This window comes from Lepidochelys olivacea (assembly GCF_965140295.1).
Source record: "Lepidochelys olivacea isolate rLepOli2 genome assembly, chromosome: 8".
Taxonomy (NCBI): Eukaryota; Metazoa; Chordata; order Testudines; family Cheloniidae; genus Lepidochelys; species Lepidochelys olivacea.
In genome coordinates, this window is record NC_140418.1 from 581,246 (window position 1) to 608,878 (window position 27,633).

General features: G+C 47.1%; 1 protein-coding gene across 1 annotated transcript; it reads left to right on the plus strand.

Moving 5' to 3' along the window:
• Positions 1–8,914: 8,914 nt before the first annotated feature.
• Positions 8,915–27,598, plus strand: LOC311524529 (bromodomain-containing protein 8-like). The gene is made up of 7 exons (XM_084635694.1): positions 8,915–8,992; positions 9,319–9,612; positions 10,399–10,881; positions 13,065–13,222; positions 15,783–15,869; positions 16,588–16,656; positions 26,232–27,598. Exons 2-7 carry the CDS (start codon positions 9,319–9,321, stop codon positions 26,464–26,466), a joined length of 1,326 nt encoding a protein of 441 aa, XP_084491820.1. The 5' UTR covers positions 8,915–8,992; the 3' UTR covers positions 26,467–27,598.
• Positions 27,599–27,633: the final 35 nt, after the last annotated feature.

The window sequence follows — 27,633 nt, forward strand, 5'->3', positions numbered from 1 at the left end:
ATCGTCCAGTAGCCCCACTGTTTGTTTAGCCGGCTTCCTGCTTTTGAGGTATTTCAAAAAGTAATAGCAATTTTTTTTTTTAGTCTTTGGTTAGCTGTTCTTCAAATTCTTTTTTGGCCTTCCTAATTATATTTTTACACTGCATTTGCCAGAGTTTATGCTCCTTTCTATTTTCCTCACTAGACTTTAACTTCCACTTTTTAAAGGATGCCTTTTTTTCCTCTGACTGCTTCTTTAACTTTTGTTTAGCCACGGTGGCTCTTCTTTGGTCCTCTTACTATGTTTTTTAATTTGGGGTATACATTTAAGTTGAGCTTCTATTATGGTGTCTTTAAAAAGTTTCCATGCAGCTTGCAGGGATTTCACTTTTAGCACTGTACCTTTTAATTTGTTTAACTAACTTCCTCATTTTTGTGTAGTTCCCCTTTCTGAAATTAAATTCTACTGTGTTGGGCTGCTGTGGTGTTTTCCCCACCACAGGGATATTAAATTTAATTATATTATGGTCACTGTTACCAAGCAGTCCAGCTTTAGTCACCTCTTGGACCAGATCCTGTTTGCCACTTAGGACTAAATCAAGAATTGCCTCTCCTCTTGTGGCTTCCAGGGCTAGCTGCTCCAAGAAGCAATCATTTAAGGTGTCAAACTTTATCTCTGCATCCTGTCCTGAGGTGACATGTACCTACTCAATATGGGGACAATTGAAATCCCCCGTTATTGAGGGTTTTTTAATTTTTATTAGCCAGTTCTTACTCCATTTACCATGGGTTTTATTGATATTCAATAGAGCTAATTTTTAATCATTTTTGTACAGTACTAAGGTTGTGCCTACATGGGAAAATTGACTGGCATGAGTGTAGTGAAATAATTATACTGTTATAACTCCTTCTGTGGATGCTGTATTGCAGAATAAGAGTGATTCCAGAAAAGAGTAATTACTCTGCCTAAGTCAAAGACCTAATTTAAAAGCTTTACAAAAGTTTAAGGTTATTACATTAACACAGTTACAAGTTTCACTGATAAAGGAAGTAATCTCATCAAAGAATGGAATTTGGTATTACAGGACCTTTTTTCTAGAGAACTAATGGTATTCAGATCTTTCTTCCTCTCCCCCCCCCCCTCCAAAAAAAAAAATTTTAGCTGGGATTGATGGGCAAACTGTCCTATAGGTACCCGCATCACCCTACTTGCTCTTTTTGAATAGTGGCACAACAGTAGCTGTCTTCTGGAATTTTCCCTCTATGCCAATATTTATTGGAAAATTAAGAATAGTGGGCCAAAAATCTCAGCCAACTCCTTGAGGGTGCAAGTTACCCAGATGTGTTTTAACAATGTTTTTCTTGTAGATAATTGTTTAACATCCTCCTTAATTACTCGTGGACTGGAACTTATTTCAATATCCTTGTCTAATATTAGTATAATCCTCCTGCTTCTTTCCAAATAAAGAACAGACATATTTATTGACACTTCTGCTTTTTCTACATGTAGCCTGCTCTGTGTATGAAATTGGAAAGGTATGCTATTTTACTACCCCACAATTTTCCCAAGCAGTTCTACGTAAGATGTAGGTAAATGCTTTACGTAACATCCAAATAAGTCCACTTGTTAATATAACCAAACAACATCAAGCTACAACTAAAAAGAGAGCTTGTAGGGTTATGAACATACTCCTAAGATTCACAGAAAACAACAATAGACAAAATCATTCAGTAGAGCACATCAGTGAGCAAGTCCTGATCCAGTTGATGCTGGTTGGCAGATAGAATGCACCCAAGGCTTTAAGCAAATATCTCAATCTCCTGTACCTCTAAATTATTAAGCCCATACAGATCTATGGCCAGATTTGACCATAATAAATGTGGGCCCTGCCTTTGTTCACATGTGGTGTTCCATGTGACTACACTTAACTTATGTCCGTAGTCAGAAAGCTGTTTGAGTCAGCTAAGTCCTTAATAAATCATTTGCATCAATACAATTATTTCCATAGTTATTAGTTGCAAAAACACCTAAACATCTATTTTAAATTTATTTAAGCAATTCTGTTGTGTGCTGTATTTCTGCAGTTAACTTGTTTGTGACCATAGTATGAGACTATACACTTATTTGACCTCTCGGTCAAACTCTCAGGCTTACTTCAGCTAACTGAAAATTAAGCCTGCTGCACTAGCCCTCACACTACATAAATGTTACCTTTATACTACAGCAAAGCCTTACACTTTTACTGTCTTCGGTCTCCCACTCCCTTTGTGGCATATGTCCACTCTAACAAGCATTATAAACCAATCCACATCTACCCCTTAGTTGCATTATAATATTTGTCAGCCAATATACTGTAACATAACTTAGATATGACTAGATCATAGGTCAACATGCATCATTATTAACAATGTCACCGTCTAATAAAGGGTCTGTACCATTGCTGAGGTTCCTTTACTTCCTTATAGACTTTTTTAAAAACCTCCTGTGATTGGCAGAACTAAGCACAACAATTTTTTTTTCCTGATGTCTTGAGCTTTCCTTAACAATTTTCTGCAGCTCCTAACTTCTAGTTGATGTTGCTTGCTCTGTATGTCCCCTTTTACCATTTATATATTGTTTTTGTATTGTAATTTCTGCCTTCATTTTACCACTGAACCAGCGTGGGCTTTTAGCCAACAATTCTTCTCTCTGGATCGTGCAAATGTGGCTTTTTTTGCCATTTAATAAAAACTTCCAATTTTCATTCACATTTTTCTGTCTGAGTTTTTTCTGCCCATCAATTTTGATTGTTTTTCTCAGCTTTGGGAAATGAGCTTTTGTAGCACCAAATATAGATAGATAGTTGGGACTGTCCTCTATTTGCTGACACTGGATGTAATCAGTTTATGATCACTGGTCTCGAGACAAGCACCAACTTCCTGTCCGGTAGTTAATTATCTTTATCAATTATAATGTCCAAAAGTTACTTTGCTGGGTGCAATACCTTTTGTGCTAGAAAATTGTCATGTACCATTTTTAGAAACTCTAATGATGTTTTATTACTGGCAGCATGAGACTTCTGGCATACATTTTCCAAATTGAAGGCCCCCATAATACCATATTTCTTTCCATACCCCACAAGATTCTGTGCCTGAGTAATCAATAATGCTAAACGTGTAATGTTGTCTTTAATGTAGCATATCTCACACACACACACACACACACACACACACCACCACCCCCCCCATCTTTTACCCTCTTTGTCCTTCCTAAGCAAGTTATAACCAGGGCTTTTAACATTCCTGACATGAATTGTCCCATCAGGTTCCAGTAATGCCAATTATATCAAATTTCTTCTTATCTATGAGAGTTTTCAGTTCCTCTTGCTTGTTACTCAGACATAAGCAACTGAAAGATTTCTCCATTCTTTGTCACATTTCAATTTGTTTGTGACACACTGAGTTTATATCACCTGTGATGACTTAGCACCTTCCCCTTATGTTGTTTTAATGGTACCTAGCTGCTCTAGCTAGTCTTCTGCCAGCCAAGTTTATGGAAAAATAGATCCTGTCATACTAACTGGATTTTTTTTGGATGAAATTACCAGTTCGGTTGATTAAAAGTAATAATGTTGACGTAATATGCTTAGACTTCCGAATAGCATTTGACTTGGTACCACACAATATTTTGATTAAAAAAACTAGAACAATGTAAAATTAATATTTCACACACTGCATGGATTAAAAACTTGGCTAACTGCTAGCTCTCAAAATGTAATTGTAAATGGAGAATTGTCATCAAGCAGCTGTGTTTCCAGTGGGGTCCTGTAGGGATTGGTTCTAGGCCGTATGCTATTTAACATTTTTTATCAATGACCTGGTGTCATGGATCCACAGGATCGGTGCTTTGAAACTGTCTTTAGGAGGACCCCCTTCAGTGTGCCAGACCCCCTAGCCATCTCACTCTTCTTCCAGGGTAAGCCACATGGCTTCACTGCCTCCTTAGACTGGACCTTTGAGCCTTCAGCCCCCCTGCTTTACAATGTGAGCTCCATTCAGCAAGTCCAGCTGAGACAGACCGTACTGGAGACTTGTACGCTCCTCAGGGATTAATGTGCCTCACCAAGCATTTGCAGCGACACTCACACAGCATTGTCAAAACAGTAGGGTTTATTCATTAACTGGAACACAGCACAGGAAGTCCTTAGGGTAGCACAGAGGAATTAAGGTTAAAGAATAGTCCATTCTGGTCAGCCCAGCCAAACTGTATTGAACCCCTTGGTTTAAGCTCTGTCTTTGAATCTAACCTCCTTCGTCAGCCTCCAGGGAGAGCCCTATCTCCTTCCAGCCCCCAACTCTGATCCCCCACCTCACACCTTCCCAGTCTTTTGTTCTTCAGATGGGGAGTGTTGCTCAGCCTCCCTGCTGAGAAGTGGGGAGATCCAAATCCCTTTGGGTCCTTGCTTGCTGGGTGTCAGTGTTTGGTCAATTAGCTTTGCCATTGTCTTTTCAATGCTCCATTGATATGGGGATCTATCCCCAGACAGGTGACACCTGCACCCAGGTCTCTTATCCTGCTCTGAGCACAAACAGTCCTTTTCCACCTACTGTATAACAGCATATGGGGAAACTGAGGCACAAGCTGGCCTCATAAAAATATTATGAAATATTCCCACATTATTAGTCATGATTTTATGTTTTTTCCAGGTGTGACAAAGTTTGCAGATGATACAAAAATTGAGGGAATGATAAATGAAGAGGACAGGTCATTGATTCAGAGCAATCTGGATCACTTGGTAAAGTGGGTGCAAGCAAACAATGTGTGTTTTGGTATAACTAAATGTATACAACGAGGAACAAAGAACGCAGGCCACACTTACAGGATGAGAGAGTCTATCCCGGGAACAGCAACTCTGACAAAGATTTGGGGGTCCTGATGGATAGTCAGCTGAACATGAGCTCCCGGTGTGACACCGTGGCCAAAACAGCTAATGCAATCCTGGGGTGCATAGAAAGGGGAATCTTGAGTATAAGCAGAGAGGTTATTTTACCTCTGGATTTGGCACTGGTATGACCACTGCTGGAATCCTGTGTCCCGTTCTGGTGCCCATAATTCAAGAAGGATGTTGACAAACTGGAGAGGGGTTCAGAGAATAGTGATGAATAATTTAAAGATTAGAAAACCTGCCTTATAGTGACAGATTCAAAGAGAGCTCAATCTCTTTAGCTTAACAAAGAGAAGGTTAAGGGGTGACTTGATTACAGTCTAAGATTATATGGGGAACAAATCTTTAATAATGGGCTCTTCAGTCTAGCAGAGAGAACTCTAACACAATCCAGTGGCTAGAAGTTGAAGCTAGACAAATTCAGATTGGAAATAATTGACAGTGAGGGTATATAACCCTAGGAACAATTTTCCAAGTGGCATGATGGACTCTCCATCACTGACAATTTTTAAAGCGAGACTGGATGTTTTTCGAAAAGATCTGCTATAGGACTTATTTTGGGGTAGTTCTCTGGCCTGTGCTATGCAGAAGGTCAGACTAGGTGATCACAATGGTACCTTCTGGCCTGGGAATCTATTAATCTAAATTAGCCATCCTAACTGTTCATACAGCCTCTTCTCCCACTGTAATGTGGCCCAGTGTTCCACAAAACCAAAACCTTCAGCTTCATGCCAGCCAGGCAGCTAATGGTTCATCTCCAGTATTTTCCACCTTCATTTGTTGGACCAAAAGGATTCTGGAGAATATAACTTGACTTTCCACTTAAGATCCCTGAAGTCTTAGAAAATCTGTAGTTCCCCATAATGGTTCTACTGTGTCATCAGTGAAGACTTGCCAGACAACCTAATAGCCCTGTCCATCTGGCAGTTGCATCTCATATTTTCGCTCCAGGGGGACAGCGCATCAGCTTATTATCTGTGTGCCTCTTCCTGAGATCTCTCTGCACTCTTTTTAATAAGGAGTGGCTGATTACTATTGCTTGCTTTCTAAGGAGGTTTGAAGAACCTCTCTAAGTAGCTGCTTGCTTCATATCACAAGGATGCCCATGAGGTTTGTCCCCTATAGTTTTCTCTTCTTTTCCTCAAGACAGGTTCCTCAGTTGTTGACTCGCTGGGTTATCTGAGAACTCTTTGATACCTATAGCCAGGTTGAATGCTTCCTGGTTCTCTTTCCCATCCTGGTCACAAATTGACAGTCCACTTCTTCAGTTTCTACTCTCTCCATTATTACCAATCACCTTTCATCCTGTCCATACTCCGTTCCTCTTCCTTCCCTCTAAGTTTGCCAAAGGAAGCTGAAAGTGGAAGTGGGAGATTTTGGCTCTGACCTGTCTTGGAGCTATTACCCCAACATTGGAGAATGGGATGAAGAAACTGTCGTGAAATGAAATGCTGCTCCCTGCATCTAATGATGAAAGAGTCAACTAGCAGAATGATTTAAATATGTCTCAAATGATAGAATATCAGGGTTGGAAGGGACCTCAGGAGGTCATCTAGTCCAACCCCCTGCTCAAAGCAGGACCAATCCCCAACTAAATCATCCCAGCCAGGGCTTTGTCAAGCCTGACCTTAAAAATATCTAAGGAAGGAGATTTCACCACCTCCCTAGGTAACGCATTCCAGTGTTTCACCACCCTCCTAGTGAAAAAGTTTTTCCTAATATCCAACCTAAACCTCCCCCACTGTGACTTGAGACCATTACTCCTTGTTCTGTCATCAGTTACCACTGAGAACAGTCTAGATCCATCCTCTTTGGAACCCCCTTTCAGGTAGTTGAAAGCAGCTATCAAATCCCCCCTCACTCTTCTCTTCCTCAGACTAAACAATCCCAGTTCCCTCAGCCTCTCCTCATAAGTCATGTGTTCCAGTCCCCTATCATTTTTGTTGTCCTCCGCTGGATTCTTTCCAATTTTTCCACATCCCTCTTTTAGTGTGGAGCCCAAAACTGGGCACAGTACTCCAGATGAGGCCTCACCAATGTTGAATAGAGGGTAACGATCACGTCCCTCGATCTGCTGGCAATGCGCCTACCTATACATCCCAAAATGCCATTGGCCTTCTTGGCAACAAGGGCACACTGTTGACTCATATCCAGCTTCTCGTCCACTGTAACCCCCAGGTTGATGCAGATACATTAAGTGTTGCTGCAGATACATTAAGGCACAGGAAACAATGCACTGCAGTTTGTCTAGTTTAACCAAACCGAGGAAAAATAGAACTTATCTGCCACCAGCTGTGCCTCCTTCTGATGGGAGTTGTACATTGTGTGACCTGGATGTTAAGCAGATTGCGAGACAAGAACAGTATGAGAATGTTAGGTCCCCCAAAGAAGCAACAGCACCAGTCACTAAATGAAGATACTAAAAGTGACCAAAAATCTTTCAAAACTGGCTGAAAATATATCCAAGCAGTAAGTCTCTCACCCTCCAGGGGGCGTTTGCCTGCAAGTCTGAGGTGGCATCTCTGCTCCGAACACACATCACACTATCTTCTTGGAAAACTTACTTTTGGGGCTTACATTTCTCAGCTTTTTCTAGAGAGCTTAAATAAAACCCTTTCGGCTGTTGGAATGGGCAAGGAGACTCCACTGTAAATAAAGAATTCAGGGCTATTTGTGCTCAACCCCAAAACAGCTGATTTTTTTTAAATGATATAATTTGGCAAATATTTGTTTCCCTGTATTTGGAGGGGAAGGGAGAGACAAAAGTGAAATTGTAAATGGAAGTAAATGGGACATGTACTATGCACTGTATGTAACTGATAGATTCAGCCCTCGAATCCTACCATCCAAACTGCTGAATTTCTCCACAATACACAGTTCTTAATGAAGGAAGCAGAAGGGACATATTATGTCTAACAGGTCTTTTTCCTGGGCATGTATATGTACATAAACTTTAATATTAAATTAGTTCAGAAGCAGATTTGTGCAGTCCTATATTATTTTTAAATCCACAAGTCACACAATGCTAAAGTGAAGGTTCTTGCAGTAGCAGTAACCTAGCCACATTTCAGAAATGTAGACCTAGCTCAGCCTTCCGGTACATTTCAGAGTCCAGACTGCTCACAGGAGATAAATAAGGTTTTTGTGTTGTGCCTTTCCACTCACTTAGCACCAGTTTGAGTCATCATGTTGTCTCATTGTCATTTCAAGAATCAAATTCCATCTGTTTCCTCCAACAGTAAAATTGAAGGAGGGTCTCAATAGCAAACTCCTCCTGCTGCCATCTCCAGAAAGTAAACAAACAGCTTTCCTGGTGCCAAGGCCACATGGAAAGTTGGGTGCCATGGATCTGATCTGCAGAATGCTGAGCACCGCCAGTGCCAAGTGCAGTCAGTGGGATCTGTGGCTGCTCAGCACCTCTGCAACTCAGGCCCCACCTGACTAATATGAAACTCCAACACCACTGCTCAGAGCTGCCTCGCAAGAGCTTTGCACTGGTCTATGGTCCATCCAGAAGAGCTTAGAAGCGAGTTTTTCTGATGGACTGTCAGGTCAGAATTGCATTGTAAGGATTCAGGATTTTGAGGATAGGCCAGTCCTGTTTGTTACTCTAATGTGAATCTGGAGCAACTCCATGGACTTCTTTGGCATGATACAGGATTTACACCATTTCAGTGAGCAGGGTTTGTGCTGTTGAGGAGAATCTGAAGAAATGGTTTTTCACTTTTTCAAAATATTTTCATCTTCTTAAAGTGCCCATAGGATTCTCCCCCAGTGGAGTACAAATGGGTGGTTATGTTTCTTCTGTTCTAACTCCCTTAGGGCTGGCACACACAACCGACCCCACCTTCTCCATCTAATCACAGCTTTCACTTAAAACAAGTGTTTCTAGAGCTCTTGTTCTGAGGAGACTCCAAAGTGCTCCCTTGGGAGCTGAGGTTGTCATGGTGAGCATTCCTTGAAATCAGGGATTATTCACAGTACCTAAATAGCATTCCAGTTCCCTAGGCACCACTCCTCCGGGGAACTCTTGCTTCTGTCAGCTGCATTCTCACATTCCTGCACCCCTTCTGTACAAGACAGACAAAGGTGCAAGCTTCATTCCTGCCCAGTCCCCTCTGAGTGCAGTAGGATGAGTGCCCTCAGGGGTTGGGTGCTGAGATGCCAGAGAGGAGTGTAGTATAAAAACTTAGGTCCAATCACTCAGAAATTACAGTTTCTGTGGTGCAGCGGGAGCCTTTGATTGCAGCAGAAAATGGGCTGTGACCTCTGGGGTCAGGAGTAGGTTCTGCTCCGAATGTGGGTTTTCCAATGTTTGGCTTTCTGAGCATGCAAGGGAATGAGCTGGAGTCTGTGCAGTTTGGGATTAATTTGTAAACAAATGGCTTTACCTGTCCCCTTGTGTCTTTTTGCAGATGGGTCGTGCGTGGCTGTGGTTGGAGTCCAACAGAGAATCTCCCAGTGACTCTGTGAAGAGTAGTGGCTGCCTGTCTCTCAGCAGCTCCTGGGACTCCAGCCTGGAGCTGGAGGTGGGGAGCTGGAGGATGACTGAAGAGGCCGCTGTGGAGGAACAAGAGGAAAGCAGTCAAGAAGAAGAGGATCGCAGGCTGGAGTCCAGGGAACCTCTGGTATGGGAGGATGGCAGAGAAGAGTTCCAGGAAGAGGCAGGGCAGTGTGAACAAGACAGTCTTCTGCAGTTCCTCTTGGAGGTAGGGCTGCTGCAGTGGGTAGCTGGATAAGAGTCTGCATGACCCATCTTCTAGAATAGTGCTACTCAAAGTGGTGGTCCGCAGACTGGTGCCAGTCCGCAAGCCATCAGCTGCCGGTCTGCATGCACATTGGAAAAAAAATTGCCGGTCCCCCACATCAGATCGCTTGAGAAGCACTGCTCTAGAACAATGCCTTGGAAACACTGATGCTCTGAGCATCTCTGCCATGTATCACTGTTAGTGTGGAAAGAAAAGGAGTACTTGTGGCACCTTAGAGACTAACCAGTTTATTTGAGCATGAGCTTTCGTGATGCATCCGATGAAGTGAGCTGTAGCTCACGAAAGCTCATGCTCAAATGAATTGGTTAGTCTCTAAGGTGCCACAAGTACTCCTTTTCTTTTTGCGAATACAGACTAACACGGCTGCTACTCTGAAACCTGTTAGTGTGGAGCAACAGAGACCCCTAGAGCCCATTTAGATGAATGACTGTATTCTCAAAGGAAAGTCCAAGTCTGCCATATTTAAAGAGGGCACAGTGGCTGGCTGGTTGTCTTGCCTGTGGGTCTCCTGATCCTGATGCAGAGCCAACCATTTAAAAGGTGATGGGCTGATGCTCTTTTAATAATGCTCTTGATTTGGACACTGTGCTTTATTAAAGTCCCTGGAGGTGAAAAGGCAGCTGTAATGGAGGAGCCCTATGTGGTTCATGCTGCTGATCCCTCCCTCCTCCTAATCACTCATGCTCTCGTAGTTTGAAGTTGGTAATAAATTGCTCTGTGTTACAGGTGACCCACCTCATGGAACCCCTCTGCATTAGTGGCACAGACTCAGAACAGAATCACTGGACTTTCTGTGGCTCTGGGCAGCAAGAGGAAAGGGAAGTCCTGAGCTTCAAGGAAGAAATGGCAGGACCACTAGTCCCAAGAGAGGAGGAAAGGCAGCTGCAGCTCCTGATAGAAGAGGCTGGGGAACCGCACATCCCAGGAAGAGAGGTGCGGGAGGAGTGGGTACCACAGGTATCAGGAGAGCTGCAGGTCCTGGGCTGGGAGGCTGGAGAAGCTGAGGAAGAACAGATTCTAGGAGAGGAGACAGGAGAGCCCCAAGTTCCAGGAGGGGAGGAAGGGGATTCAGGAGAGCAGAGAGAGCTGCAGTTTCCAGTGGAGAATGGAAGAGAAATGGAGGAGGAAGAGAAGAACAGGAAGCTGCTTCTGGATGAGACTTCCTCGGACATGAGTGCGTTGGAGGAGGTGCTCCCAGGCAGCGTGGAGGTAAATGCATGAAAACACCTAGTCTTGTTATCAAGGCAGTGGACTCGGAGTCTAGAGACCTGGGTTCCTTTCAGACTGCCTGTGTGATCTCGAGAAGTCCTTGTGGCACCTTAGAGACGAACAAATTTATTTGGGCATAAGCGTTGGTGGGCTAGAACCCACTTCATCAGATGCATGGAGTGAAAATACAGGAGCAGGTATAAATACATGAAAGGATGAGGGTTGCTTTACCAAGTGTGAGGTCAGTCTAACAGAATAAATCAATTAATAAATCTCAGGCAAGTCACAATCTCTCTGGGTCTCAGTTCACCATCTGTAAAATGGGGATAATGATCCTTACTTTGTCTTCTGTATTAGACTCTTTGTCTCCTGTGTGTCCATGCAGGGCTCAGACTAGGCCATCTCAGTTTCACACCTCTAGGTGTTACTGTAATAAAAGCAATGATAATGCTGGGTAGGACAGTACCCTTGCTATCTGTGGCCAAGCCCTTTGCGTTGCCATGTCACAGAGTCCGATACAAGAGATGAAAAGTGCCTTTGAGGGTCCACCTGCTTCTCCTGTACAGCCAGGCCAAGGGTGTCCTGGAGATGTATCTATAGGGCTCGCTCCAATTTCCAAAGTCCCATATGATGGAGTAGTCCTCCATCTCGCTGGGGAGCCTGTTCCACAGCCTCAAATCTCACCCTCTGGCACTTTCCAAGGTGCCCTGTTCTGAGTCAATCCACTACTCCTAGTTACGCCCCCTCTAGCACCCTAAGTAACTCTTCTCTCTGATCTAGATGGTCAGTGGACTAGATGGATCTTGGGTTTGATCCAATATGGCAATTCCTGTGTTCCTAGGTGAGCTTGTAGTTGGCCTTTGGTTAGCTTCTCTGTGAGCTTGCTCAGGAACCGAAGGTTTCGTATGGATACGGATCCTGGTAGTTGGCTCGAACTGATGTAGCCAGGATGAGATTCTTCTGTGTTGGTTGGACTATTGCATGTTTGAAAGAGGAAGGGAAGATTCCTTCCCTGAATTTGGGATTGGCTCTTTTGGTCAGGAGTGGCCCATGACTCTCTTACAACAGCCAGGAAAGTTTTGGCTCATATTCACACATTTCGAGTCGAGATTCTTTTATGGTGTCCAGAACTTCCTAAGGTGTGACCGTGCTGACTCTGGGAGTGCAAGCAGTTCTGTAGAGGAGAGGGCCCATCCGTTTTGAGAAGCCTTCCTGACTGTGCACGATCAGTTCAGCAAAGTTCAGGGTTCCATTGTGGGCTGCAGGCCAGTGACCTCACTGTTCTCTGACCAGTCAGGATCACATCTCAGTTTCCTGGTGGGCTCTTTTAGTAGCTTCTTGATCACTAGTTATGCTACAACCTCCTTGGCCTGCTGTCCCTCCTTGCCAAGGTACCAGTACCTGTTTCCTGATTGATCACGTGCCTTAGTTATCACATCCTCCCGTCTACCTTTTCCTCAGCTAGTCCATCATCATCTCCCCCTGCCATGTGTCTGCTTCCTCCCTTTCAGTACCCGTGTGGCCTCTCTTGGTGTCTGAACCTGCTATCTAAGCCCCCAATCTTTCCCTCCAGAGCTGGAACCAGCTCAAACCTGTGTCAATAGACCACACAAACTCCCTATGGCACAGTTTTCCCTTCACAGCCATTTCCTTTTTGCTACTGGTCAGGCCCCTTCCCTTGCTAAACTCTGTTAGCCACTGGTCATTCTGCTTCTTTTCTGTCCCTGGACCTCCCCGTATGCCACGCCTAGTTTCTGGACTGACCGGCGGAAGGTAACATCCATCTGGGCTGTTCTTTGGGGACTGCCTTATTGATGGACAGAGTGTGGCCACTCTGGTAGCACGAGAAAGGTGTGGTGAGGGGATATTGGCCACCAGTCTCCACTGGACTGAAAGGCTGAAAATGAATGTCAGATGCTCAGAGGGACACTCACAGCTCCTACAGGCTGAAGGTGAGTGTCAGATGCACAGAGGGGACTCACAGCTCCTTTCTGCCCACCTAAGAGAACAGCTTCCAGGAGACCATAAAGACCTTGTCTTGAAGCTTGGCTGTAATACGGGCACATGCAGCAAGTCTGTCCCCTGGCTGGGGGATTCCAGTTGATCTGCTGCTTTGCCAGGCATCCCTGTCACTGAGGTACCCAGCCCTGCAGGCATTATTCCTCCTTTCTGTTTGTTTCCAGGGTGATGTTCTGGAGCAGCCTGCAGAACGTGCTCAGGGCGAGAGCCACTTGTTGGAGGAGGACAACGATCTCTCCGCACATGATAACAGTGATAGCTACAGTCCTTCTAGAGCATCCCTGGTGGACTCCAGTCTCATGAGCGCAGCCTCCTCACAGCTGTGAGTAGCACAGCCCTGGGTCTGGTAGGTGCTGCTGATGCTGTGGCCCCTTCGCTCCACCTGCATGCCGTAGCGTGGACCTGTCTCCATGGGCCCAAGACAGAGAGCATGTACATGGAGGGGGTCATCTCACGGAAGGTGAGCGAACACCAGGGAACAGGGGGAAGGAGAGGGCCCTGGATGCCTGGGTGATAATAGAGCATCCAACCTTTGGATGCTAGTCCTAATGCAGGTAAAGTGAAATGTGGGGTGGGAACCAAATGTACAGGAAACCCCAGTGTTTCTTTCGGGGTTACCTGGCATGCTCTGCCAGGCACAAGAGTCCAGGCTCGCTCCCAGGTGGAGATGTGCTGAGGTAGCCGAGCCAACCCTGCCCTGGGGAGGGTGTGTGACAGACAGGCTCTGTTACACACTGGAGAAGCTGGTTTGGCTTTCCAAAGAAAAGGATGCAGCAGAACATAAAATAAAATCTATTCTTCCAGGACAGGAACGAGAACAAAAGTCACCAGAATAAAGGCCTTTGCCCCAGTGTGGTTTGCGGCTTCTTGCCCAGTTCTGGACCCAGCTTCCTGGCCTCTCCTCAGAGCTGCCCTGATTCAGCTCATCTCACCTTCTATGATTGCTACCTATAACCCTGCGTCTTCTTGTGCCTCAAGTCCTGGCTGATTACCAGTTTGCTACACTGTGATTTAGTAGTGGTCTAACTGTAGTAACACTGCACACCAGACACCCACCAGTCAGAGCTATCACTGCCTCCTCCTATGGAGATATTCACACCAATTATAGCGTCTTGTTCTGTGGAGAGAAAGACAAAAGACTGGACTCCTTGTCCGGCTTCATTCATTTCACAGCCATTCCCACACTTGTAGCACAAGGAGCCAGACATCCTTAAAGTGACAGGCCACCATCGCATAGACTCCCACGTGAGTTCTGTGCACTTGTGTGGCAGGAGGCTAGGTATGATGTAGGGCCATGGGATGGAACATGGGAACTGGAGGGCTGCAGCAGGGACAAGACCCTGATCCACAAAGGGACTTAGACATTGCAACAACTAATGTCAGGTGTCTAGAATATCCTTGGCATCCACAAAGCCTGGGTTAGGTGCCAAGGGTCCCTGTACAATGAGGATCCACAGAACATGAGCACACTATGCAGGCACCACCTAAACTGGCCAATGGGATAGGCTGAGGAGAGGGAAGTATCCTAAGCCCCACCCCCTCACAGCATTCAGTTCCTAAATCCAGGGTGCCTGGAGGTACTTGTCTCTGCTTGCGATCCACAGCCAGGAGCCCTCTCCTGGAGTCAGGTGGCTGAGGCCTTCCTTACAGGGTCATAGATTCCAAGGCCAGAAGGCCCCACTGTGATCATCTAGTCTGACCTGCTACTTAGCGCCGTGACACATTAACGAGATAACTTCCCAAAATATTTCCTAGAGCAGAGCTAATCTCAGAGTACTCCCTGGGATGTGAGAAACCCCTGTTCAGTCCCCTCTCTGAAGCATGAAGAGGGATTCCCTAATCAGATAGGAGCCCTAACCCCTGGACTATAGAGTTATACTCACTTGTGCTCTGACCTCATTCATATTTAATTCATTAATACAAAGTGGAATGGCCTCAACAAGAGAGACTGAAAGACCCCTACCTTGGACTCTCCAACAGGCCAATGATGAGGGGCCTTACCTGAAAGCAAAGCCCTTTGCTTCACCAAGTAGAAAGGGGCACTGAACCTGGGTCTTCCACCTCCGAGGTGCATACCTTAGCCACTAAGCTAAAGGCCATAAGAGAGGTTATTGCCCTCTCCCCCCTGGCCATGCTGTGCAGGGCAGCCATGCTCAGCAAGTCTGGGCCAGTGTGGGCCCTACAGGCAAGCTAAACAGAGGAGTGCCTGTTTCCATCCATTTGGGGATCTCATTAAGGCTTATACCTGAGGTGGGCCTCCAGACACCTGCCTGAGGCAGCAGAGCTCATCCCCAGAGGCAGAAACTTCGGTGCTGAGGGAACTTTTACAGCCTGGTGAGTTTAGGCACCTACAGGGTTAGGTGGCAGCTGAGCAGGAGTTGTGTGGATCACAGCAGCACTGAAAGTCCGTTTGTGGATCTGAGCAAAAGAGACTCTCCACCACCAGACTGAGAGAGCTCAGTGATCCCGCGGGAGCTCAGTGACTTCTCCCCAGGTTTTGCTGCCTTTAGTAAACTCTGCACATGGTATCACATGGTGCCTTGGTGGCTCAACCATTGCTAAAGACCTGTTCTAGCCTGTGAGTTGTGGGTCCAATGGCAACTGTTGCGACGGAGCTGAACCCTAAAGAGAGTCTCTGGAGGGACCCAAACAAAGGAAGTGCCTTGGGAAATACTTCCCCATAGATCCCTGATGGGGGAGCCACTCCATACATCCCTGATGGGGAGACTTGCCCTGTAGCTACCTGGAAGGTGTTTTGTTTAGACTACAAGCTAAAGAGCAGTGACCTTCCCTCCTCCCGAGTGTCCTGGAGGCCAGCAGTGGCAGTACATCCCCCTGCTCCTTATCTAACATGATGAGTTGATAACCTCTCCTCTGTGCAGGGTGCCGCTCAGCTGCGCTAACTCACTGCGACATTTGCTTTTCAAAAAGACGCTGCTGTCCATCTGGAAGATGATAGCCAGCCACAGGTGTGTATCTCTGGGGGACAGCTCGTACCGGAAATTATCTGGGGGAAGTTCTCTGGCCTGTGTTATACAGGGGGTCAGACTAGAAGGTCACAATGGTCCCTTCTGGCCTTGGACTTTTTGAATCAGTGAACTGAGGGGAATCATCAGAGCTGAGGTGTGGGCAGCAGGACTGAAGTGTCAGGGGACTGTGGGCTGAGGGCAGTGGCAGAGCTGGGGGGAGTGGGAGACAAGTCCAGGGCTAGAATAGCAGAGGGGCTGCAGATTGGGACTGAGGGGCAGCAGCAGAGCTGGGAATGAAACTTCCTGGCCCCTGTCCACACTGTCCCTAACTCTAACCCATGAGGGCAAGAGTAAAATGGATAATTTCTCGCTGGGTTCACCCACATCCGTCTCTGTAGCAGGAATGCCTCCTGCTGCAGGGATGGGACTAACGCGAGGCACTGGCCCTGTATATTCCATCTGATTAACTTGGCAGCCACTGGTTCGAGCAGGAAACGGAGTTCAGATTCCTGCCTTAGCGACCACCAACAGTGAACTCCGAGGTTTCTTGCCATCCTTCCTGTGTTTCCCCTAGGGATTGCTAGTCACTGGCCCCACATCAACCTTCATGGGCACCAGGGAAGAGGAACAGTGGACCTGCTGCCCCCTCTTCGAGAGTCACGTGAACAGTGGGGGACAAACCTGATTCTCTCCTGCCTCTTTGGGCTTGTCCCTCTAGGTACTGTGGCCCATTCCTGAAGCCGGTGTCAGACAAGCAGGCTCCTGGGTACAAGGATGTGGTGAGAAGGTAGGAAGACTGCTCTAGAGCATTTTCATCTGCTTCCTCTACCTTCCCAGAGCCCCAGCATGTAGAGAGGAAAAAGCTATGGGGCAACTTTGTGTCATCTGCCCATGTTTGTCACCATGGTATCTGCTCCCATCAGGGAACAGGGTGGGAAGGTTCCCTACAGTGTCTTCTCCAAGGCTTAGTCCAAAGCAGTGGGGCTCCCATCCTGCCCCAGCTCTCCTGAGGAGACTCTCCTGTCCCTGAATAGACCTCACTCTTTAGAAACTTTTTCTTATATACAGCCTCCATTTTGCTTTTCAGCATCCATGTTCCTTTTTGAAATGTCACACCTTTGGCGCACCTAAAATACTCCCACTTCCTCCCGTGGGTTTAGACCCTTCAAATACTTTGAAGTTGTTCTTAGCCCCATCCCCTGCTGCGACGCCTCCAGAAACCAGCCAGGCACGGTGGTAGGTGGGGAGAGCTGATTTAATTTATTTTCATAGAAACCCCTTCCAGGTGATTTGGGACCATTGATTTGTGAAGTGACCCTGCAACAGCACCATGTATTATGCCCACCCTCCCCCTTGTTTGTCATTAATGCCAGTTTGTTTGTGAGCTGCTATGGGCAGGACGATGTGTTTGTACAGCACACAGTGCACCAGGACCCTGTCCTGACGGGGCCTTTACATGCTACAACCAGAATGAGCCAAGCTATGCAAAATTAACGTAGTCCTGCCTCACAAAGCGGGCTCTTCCAGCCCCTGAGCATGGCTGTATTATCACCCAGAGGGGGCTTTCCAAACAAACGGGGCAGGGGCATTCTCAGCTTAGAGTCTGAGCAGTGAACAGCTAGGGTGGGGCAAGACACAGAAAAGGAGCTGTGTGAGAACAGCTTCAGCTACAGCTTTATGGGCTTTTGGATGGCGCAAAGCCTGACTCCCAGGCCCCTAGTGGCATTCGCAGCCCTGAGTTAGATGCCCATGTTAGCCATGCATTGGCTGGGGAGAGCTAGGCACCTCAGAAAGGGAGTCATGGAGCCAGCAAGCTGAGAAGGGTACTGCTGGGGTGAAATTCAGAGGACGGGGATGAGGCTTAGGGCATCGTCTTTACTCAGGCTGCTGAGTTGTGAGCCCTCTCCTGGAGCTAGGTGTTTGAGCCAGATCAGATCTTTCTCATGGTGGGGGAAGATAAAGGGAAACGCACACACCCCTTGTAGCCAAGGGGATAGGAATGATAGCTCTCACCTGCGCTATAGGGTCCAGGATTCAAGTCACAGCTCCAAATCAGGCAAGCATGGGGATTCAAGCCTGGATCTCCCACATCCCAGGGGAGCACCCTAACTGCTAGGCTACTCACTGTTTGGGGCTGTGTCTCCCACTCTCTCCCGCTGGCAATGTTCTAATTTGTAAGGCTAATTTCTTGGCACATGGACTTGAACCTACCTTTCCCACATTCCAGGTGAGGGCCCTAACCTCTGAGCTATTGGGATACCTGTATCAGCCAATCTGCCCAAAAAACTCTTACCCCACCAGTCTTTTATGTAGGGTAGGCATATTCAAAGTACACCTACCACATTGAGGTAGGCAGGGGAGTGCCTTGCTGGAGCATGCTTTTGGGGCTTAGGTGTGAGCTAGAGGGCCAACGAGCTTGGTAGTGTCAGGACATACATCCCCATCAGCAGAAACTCAGGTGCCTACCGGGTTAGCAGCAGCAGAGCAGTGGTTCTTTGAGTAGTGTCCTAATGGGTGTTCCACTTCAGGTGCGCATGCGCCTCTCGAGCCCTTGACTGGAGATTTCCATTTGGCCTGCACATGTGCCTCATGCTGCACACCAAGGGTGTATAGGGCTGTGCAGGTGAGCTGCTGTCTCTGTCACCTCGGCCTGGCACAGAGCTCTGGCATGTCCACCTTCTGCCTGCCTCAGCGTGTTCTGCAGTTGTTCTGTGAGCGGTAGTTGTTAATGCATCATTCATTAGCTAGTTGTGAGAGGACTGATGTTTTTCTTCTCCCTTTTTTCCCTGCTTTTTTTTTTTCCCGGGGAGCCTATTTGGCTTGACTGTGCATGCCAGGCTCACCAGGTTTCAGATGCCGCCTCGCCTGTCAGGAGGCTGTTCTGGTCAGCAACGACCACCCTAGATGTATTTATTGCTTGGGAGAGGCAGGACTCTCTCAAAAGTGTAACTTTTGCCTGGCTCTCATAGCTAGAGCACATAAGAATGGGGAGACCAAATTGAGGCTTCTGATGATGATGCATGCCCTGCAGCCCACTTCTGAGTCAGGAGACAACCACACACACACTACACACCCCTCTGACCTTGGCCCAGATGTCCCCTAAGAGGGAGAAGACTTCAGAAGACTCAGCGAAAGCACCAAAGAAGCAGAGCTTGGTCTTCCACTACAAGGAGCTGGCTCCCAAAAGACCCCAATCTCCCATTAAGTCTACAGTGTCGGAGGCCTTGACCTCTTGGTTCAGTATTGTGGAGGCAAAAGACTCTTTCTCCTGTACCGGTGGGTCCAGGAGACGCGGCGCACTTTGGAGAAGCATGGGTCCAGCAGGCCCCTGGTACTGTCTCTGAAGGATGGGAGGCCCACGACATATACTTCTCTAGAATGGCACCATCTACATCAGACATAACATCAGTGCCCTCTCACTCGGCACCTTTGGTATCAGGAAAATTGAAATGCCAGACACCTTCAGTCCCGGTGCCGATGCATTCCAGATCAATGGTACCATCCACCTAAATGCCGTGGCACTGACCCACTCAATATTGCAGGAATTCCACTACTCTAGGGACTGGTCCATTTTCAACAAGCCAGTGCCCCCACTGCTTAGCGGTACCAGACGGCTCTTGGTACCGAGACCCAGTCTCTGAATTACCATTGTTTCCTGATACTACAAGTGTCTCTGCCTTTTTCTGCTGCCTTCCCCGACCCACACCATTGGAAGACATGGAGGAGGATGAAGGAGACAGTCAGTCAGTTTTGTCTTTAGCAGTGCAGGGTTCCCCTCCTCATCCATACAGGAATCCATACTTCAGTAAGGATCCGCATCCACAACAGGGATGGTGGGATCAGCCCTGGGTGCCACCCCCTCTCCCTTATGCCCCCTCAGTGGCCTGGGATCCTTGGGTGGCATATCGTCAGCAATTTTCTAGACCTCAGGCTCGAATGCACCGAGAGACTAGGGTTACACAGTCTCTTCTACCAAACTCCCAACACGAGGAGACCTTTGAAGAGCAGGAGACTAGAGTGGATAAGGAGGCTGCCCTCAAACCCCTATGTCATCCTCATCTGTGGATGAGATACTCATGCCTCCACCACCATCAATGGCTGACCATTTTTGCTTTTCCAGGACCTTGTGAAGAGGGTCGCTGACGCCCTTCAGATACCTCTTGAGTCGATTAAACAAGCTCCTGGACATTCTGCAGTCAGCAACATCCACCTGGGTTGCACTACCCATTAATGAACTGCTCCTAGATCCAGTGAAGACTGGGCGGCAAACTACTGCTGTCATCCTGCCAATTTGCAAATAGGCAGTTAAGAAACATTGTGTTTCTCCCAGGAACTCAGAATTTTTGTTCTCACACTCTCTGCCTAATTCCCTGATAACAGATGCTGTAAATGAGAGTGGTAAACAGCATTGCTCTAGGTCAGGGGTCGGCAACCTTTGAGAAGTGGTGTGCCAAGTCTTCATTTGTTCACTGTAATTTAAGGTTTCACATGCCAGGGCCGATGGCTGGAACCCCAGACTAGCAGCGGGCTGAGCGGGGCCGGCAGCCGGGACCCTGGCTGGCAGGGGCCAGCGGATGGAACCCCAGACCGGCAGTGGACTCAGCCGCTCAGCCTGCTGCCAGTCTGGGGTTCCAGCCGTCGGCCCCACTCAGCCCGCTGCCGGCCTGGGATTCCGTTCAGCCAGTCAAGCAGGGGGCTGAATGGGGCCGGCAGCCAGGACCCCGGCTGGCAGCAGAGTGCCACTAAAAATCAGCTCGTGTGCCGCCTTTGGCACGCATGCCGCAGGTTGCCGACCCCTGCTCTAGGTCTACCCTTTATGATAAAGACCAGAAGAGGTTAGATCTTTCTGGCCTAAAGACTTACTCATCCATGACCCTCCAGATTCGTATCGCAAACTATCAGATGATCATGGCCAAGTACGACATCATGAATTACAACTAATTTGCAGCCTTTATTGAACATCTTCCACAGGAACATAGAGAACTCGTTCAGGCCATCATCAGGAAATGTCAGTGATTAGCCAGAACCTCTCCAAGTGTCCTTAGATGCTTCGGACACGACCGCCAGATCCATCTCCACAGCAGTTATGCACAGGGTTTCATGGCTGCATCTATCAGGGTTTTCGAGAGCGGTTCAGAATACTGGTGAGGACTTTCCATTTGATGGTCAGAAGCTCTTCTCGAAAACTACAGGGCCACACTGGGGTCTCTGGACATATATACCCCTATGAACAAGAGATTTAGCAGGTCTCAGAATGCCCAGAGATTGTGCCCTGCCCAGTTCTCTGGATTTCACAGAACTGCTGAACCCACTAGAAAGATTCCAGAGGAGGAGAGTTCCTCACTCTCCTTCATCGAGTACCCAGTCATCATCAAAACAATCATTTTGACAGGTCAATAGAGGGTTCAATTCTGCCCTCACCTCTAGTTTGCAAGCTACAACCTTTTGGCCTCCGCCCCACTTTTGGAGACCATCTTTCCCATTTGTAACAGACTTGGCAGCATATTACAAGAGACAAGGGGTCATGGAAGTTATAACATCAGATTACACCATCCACTTTACATCCCTTCTTCCCTCCCATCCCCCTTCCTTATCCCTCTTCAGGGACCCCTCTTACGAGACCACATTGAGTCAAGAAGTGCACTGTCTCCTTTGTTTAGGAGTGATAGAGCAGCTCCCATCTCCTCGCAGGGGGCAAGTTTTTCACTCAAAGTATTTTCTCATACAGAGGGTGGAGACTGATCTTAGATCTAAGTTGACTGAACAAATGTGTGACATCTCAGAAGTTCAGGATGGTGACTTTGGCAACTATAAGTCCTTCTCTGGAGATAGGTGTTTTGCAGGTCAAGGGCCAAAAAGCAATCTCCTATTTCCATACAGTGATTCACGCTGCTCACAGGAAATACCTACATTTTACCATGGGTGAGGAGTATTTTCAATACCATGTACTTCCCTTCGGCCCCAAGGGTGTTCTCAAAGTTTCTAGTAATAGTAACTGCTTACCTTCAGTGACAGGCAATTTTAGACTTCCTGTGTCTCGATAACGGGCTACTCAAGGGCCGATCTTACACAGCAGTGTGGACCTCCACCCAGACAGCTCTTGCTCTTTTCCAGGACTTGGGTCTCCAGCTAAATGTAAAAAAAAATTTATGTTAGTTCCAGTACAGAAAATACAATTCATAAGGGCATACTTGGATTCATTAGCAGCCAGAACCTTCCTTCCTGTGAATGGATTCATAACCTAGGCAAATCTGTGATAATTCAAGGAAGACTCCAAACTACTATAAGGAACTATTTACAACTTCGAAATCATATGGCAGCTTGCATCTTTTAACTAAACATGGAAGATTACACCACCACTGCTTTCAGGGCTGGTTCAGAAGGTTCTATTCCTCAACCAGAGATAGCTTTGGACAAACAGGTCACAGTTCCCCTCCAGGTAAAGGACTCCCTACACTGGTGGAAAAAATCAACTCAGTGCCTGAGTGGCCATCCCTTTCATCCTCTCCGCTCCATTGATAACTGTGACGATGGACACGTCACTGTGAGGGTGGGAAGCAGACATCAGTACCCTTACAACTCAGGGCAGATGGTGATCTAAGTAAACAGGTCTTCATATCAACCTGTTGGAACTCAGGGCAGTCAGGAATGCCTGCTTTCAGTTCTGATGCTTCATTGGGGCAAATCAATCAGGATCATGACAGAAAGTGTGGGTTGCATATTCTGTATCAACAAATGGGGAGGTGCAAGATCCCTTTCCCTGTGTGTCAAAGCTATAAAGTTGTGGAACTGGTGTATAGCCCATCAGATTCTTCTTCAAGAAGTGTCCCTGTGGGTGCTGCACTGTAGATGTGTCTGCATCCCTGCTCTGCTGTCTGGGAGAGAACCACATAAGTGTGGCTTATGTCAACAACTGAAGCTGAGGTGCAGAAAGGCTAGAGAACTGAGACTTAAGCTTCTCCTAATGGAGGTGCCCCTTCAACCACAAAGCCTGGTTCCTTCATGATTCCAGCACATAGAATCACACTGCTCTGAAGAGGTACAGGAAGTGTTATTACACAGCAGGAAAATGACTACCCAGCAACCTTACCTACAAAAGTGGACCAGATTTTGAATTTGGTGCCAGCCCATAGGAGTCACTCTGGATACGGCCACTCTACCTGTAATCTTAGATTACTTGCTGAATCTCAAGATATTGGGACTCATTAGCTCGCTATAAGTACACTTAACAGCAGTAGCAACCTTCCACCAGCAAATAGAAGGGACTCAATTTTCTCCCGCCTGACAACAAAGAGGTTTCTCAAAGGCCTAGCGAACCTCTTTCCCCAACCCAGGCTTCCTACCCCACAATGGGATCTCAGTCTACTTTTAAAAGGACTATACCGCCCTTTGAACCCAAGGACACTTGTTCTCTGACTCACCTTTTCATGAAGACGGTGTTCCTGATCGCCATCACCTCAGCAAGAAGGATTGGGGAGATAGTGGCTCTGATGGCGCATCCACCCTTCACAGTGTTCTTCCATGGCAAAGTCACCCTCGGACCACATCTGAAGTTCACCCCCAAAACGACTTGAGCATTTCACATAGACCAGCTCATTCACCTTCTGACCTTTTATCCCAAATCTCATCAGGATAATAGGGAAGCCATCCTCCATACACTTAACATAAAGAGACCCTTGGACTTCTATTTGGACAGGACAAAAACTTTATAAAATCTCCGAGACTCTTCCTCTCTATCATGGACAGGTCTAAAGGCACAGCAATTTCAGCTCAAAGACTCTCCAAATGGGTCTCAAACTGGATCAAACTCTTATCAGATTCGTAATTTAGCACCTCCATCCACAGTCCACACACACGCTACGACATCGGTTTCCTCGTCTGTCGCCTTCTCCAAGGGTATCCCTATATCCAAAATATGCAGAGCAGCTACCTGGGCATCTGCACATTCCTTTGCAGAACACTATGCCATCCTGAGGGACTCTGCTGCAGTCAGATGCCAGATTTGGTGCCATGATGCTATTAGCTATAGTAGACTCAACTCTGAAGCCCCAGCCTCCAGTGCGGGATACTGCTCAGGAATCACCTCAGTGGAGCATCCACAGGGACACTACTTGACGAAGAAGAGGAAGTTACTCACATAGGGACACACATCTCAAAGAACCATCGCTGCTGCACAAGGTGAGTAACTTCTTCATATCTCAGTCATTTACCTTCCTGGAATCCAGAATGTCACAGACAATATGATCAGCAGGCATTTCTCCCAGGACTACAAATGGGAGCTGGACTCTCAAATTCTTCACAGGATATTCAAATCTGGGTCCCTTTATGGTTGCACCCTAAATTCTTACCTAAAGTATTGGTGGATTTTCATCTTAACCAAGGTATTCGTCTACCAGTGTTTTCCCCAAACGATATAAATCTCAGCATGAAACATCTATTCATACTTTAGATGTTAGATGGGCACTGGCCTTTTATCTAGATAGGACCAAGCTATTTTGGAAATCACCTAGACTGACTCCAGCACAGAAAGACCAAGTGGTTCACAATCTTTACGCAGAGATTTTGAGATGGCGCTTTGGGTGTGTGGTCGCTTGCTACAATGCAGATGGTGGTCTGCCTCCTACCCCAAAGGATAAAAGCACCCTCTGGCCAATCACAGGCAACTTCCACCACTTGGCTCAAAAACACTCTGAGATATGCCCAGCTGCTACTGGGCTTCAGTGTATACTTGGTCTAAACACTTGGTCCACAGCATCAGAGCTGATGTGGCACTTGGTCCTCCTGTACTGCTTCAGCCTTGGACTCCGTTCTGAAGCGCCATCTTCCCTGTGGGGTGCTGCTCAGGAAGCACCTGAAGTGGGGCACCCGTGGGGACACTACTCAGAGAAGGGGAGTATGCCTGTGCAGTAATGGTAGTTCTGTGAGATGTGTCCCCCTGTGGGTGCCCCACTACCCACCCTCCTTCCCCTCTTTCTTGGGCAGTCAGATAGAGAAGGAACTGGGGCAGTTTGCCCGTGCAGCCGTATAGTCCCTCAGTGTACAGCACAAGGTTGTACAGAGTGCATGTGTGGGCCGACCATACACTGCTAATGGAAAAGCTCTGGTCAAGGGTTTGCAAGACTCCTGCATAGCTGAAGAGGCACACACATAGGGGGACATATCTCAAAGAACAACAATCACTGCACAGAGTGAGTGACCTTTTTTGCTGTGACATTCAGTGGTGCCTAGGTGTTGGACTTAGGCACCCAAAGTCCCTTTGTGAATCTAGCCTTTTGTCCAAGACTTGTTTTACTCTCTCTCACCCCCTCACTGCGTCAGCATATGGTTGCGCTTCTCTGTGCTCCCTCCAGTTTGTCTGGAGTTCTAGTAATGTGTGCCGAGCTCTTGACAGCACTACTCCAAGGGCAGGCTCCAGGGCTGCATGGGGAGGGCCAGGTACAGGCTGCCCTGGAATTGCACTGATGTTGTTGTATCATCATATTGTGTTGTAAACTTGTCTCATTTGCAGTTCTCCTCTCCTTAGTCTCCCAATCACTCCCGTTTTGCAAGGTTCCCCTTGCAAAGTGAAAAAGGAAAAGGAGGACTTGTGGCATCTTAGAGACTAACCAATTTATCTGAGCATAAGCTTTCATGAGCTGTAGCTCACGAAAGCTTATGCTCAAATAAATTGGTTAGTCTCTGAGGTGCCACAAGTACTCCTTTTCTTTTTGCGAATACAGACTAACACAGCTGTTACTCTGAAACCTTGCAAAGTGAGGAGCTGAGTTTCAGATCCTTTTCCCCCCAGATGGATTAAGTACATTTTTTAAAGACGATGCTCATTCTATTTCTGGCCCGTGTTTCTAATCACGGTCATCCTCTTCCACCTCCTGCTTCACCCATCAATTCTGTAATGATTTCAAAAGAAAGTAAATAAGATTTAGTCCTTATAACACACCCCCTCACCACCACTGCTTTTTCCCTTGGGACCATTAGATTCTCGTTCTTTATAGATATTTTTCTTAACATGTGCCATTTTCAATCACAAGAGAATTGGGGTTGATTTGACAGGTGCTAATTACCAGGATCACGCCTCTTTCCTTTTCTGCTCAGTGTCACATTTGGCTTTTCAGAAATAATTGCTAGTGGCTTGGCAAGTTAATTAGCTGTGTGATATAGATCACCCAAATCCGCAGTTTCTTTCCAGCTTTCTTAAGCTCTTGCCATTTTCCTCTTGAGAACTGGGCCTAAGCATTCCAGTGTTTGGGGCTGCAGGGAAACAAAAATGAGACCTCTGTCTCAGGGAGAGGGTGCCCACCCCCATCCAGGCAAGGTTAGGGGAGTCCTTAGGTATGTACAGTTGAGTTTCATGCCTCCTTCCAGACCCATGGATTTAACCAACATAAAAAGGCGCCTGTCCAAGGGCCAGATCTGGACCACAGCCCAATTCCAGCGGGACCTCATGCTGATGTTCCAGAATGCAGTGATGTATAACAGCTCTGACCATCACGTGCACCGCATGGCTGTGGAGATGCAGCGAGATGTCCTGGAGCAGCTTCAGCTGCTGGGTGAGGCCCTCCTGTGCTCAGAGGAGAGGCTGGGCTTTGGGAGGATGTAGGAAGACGGTCAGATGAGGGGCCAGTTTTGGGGGGTAGTACCCTCCCCCAGCACTCTTCCAGACCCTGTTCCCCTGCCCTGCACTAGCAACCATTTCTCACAGCCCAGGAAGATGGATTAAAAAAACTAAATGCAATTTCTAGATTCCTGGGGCCTCCTCTGCCCTGGAAAGGACATCCCCTTCCTTGGCTTGGGGTGGGGCCGAGCACACACTCCCTGAGCTGGATGCCTCCTTCCCTGGCTGGGGTGGTGGTGATGTTCCCAAGGGTTGGGGACCTTTCCCAGGCCAGTAAAGAAAGATGGTGTCCCCAAAGAAATGAGCTGTATAGCCCTTGGTCCCTTTAAGAGTTCCTGTGATGGGCGTCTGTACCTCTGTCCCTGATTCATTGTTTAGCACAGTGGAGAATGAGGAAGGAAGGGTGTATTGGAAGACTCTGTCAGTCTGCATAGTTGAAAGGACAATACCAAAATTGGCAGAGGCAGAGCTATGCAGACTGTTCGTGAAATGCAGGCTCTGAGTAAGGTCATTTAAGCCTTTGAAAGGTGGCTGTTATGGCTCTTTGTTTCTACAATGTAATCCCTGTAATGAGGACATGAGGGGAAAAAACTACAAGGCCTTTAAAAATCTCTTTAACCTGAGGTCACACACACTGAAGTGCCTTAATCATAATCATATGGCTACTGCATGATGTCACCACAGGGCAGAGTTAAGGTTGTTTAATGGTGCTTTTCCATCCCTTAACACATTTGGATTTAAGTGTAATCTAAACTTGAATTTCCTGGGTTTGTAATGTTTGGTTTGGGGATCATTACAACAGCTCTGTAAATGTTTTTACCCTTCCAGCACCGATATGTGTGCTTGCTTTTAACTGCATTTTTGGCTTGGAATCTAAGTCCGCTTGTAAACAGGGTAAAGCCTCTGCTTTTATTTCCATTTTCTCTGCTTTTAATAAATCTTGTGTGTGTGAAGTTGTGGTAGTCTCACACAGTTGTCCCCAGAAAGAACTCCTTAACTGCTGCAGGGGGAAGTGTCTGGAACTCGCACGTGCCCCAGACTCAGCCCAGAGGTCCCATCCCAGCCAGCTACTGCCACGAGACCTCCCAGGGAGAGAGGCTTTGCAGTGCTTCAGGGCTTGTTCCCTGCCTTAGTCCGCCCTCCCTGCAGGTG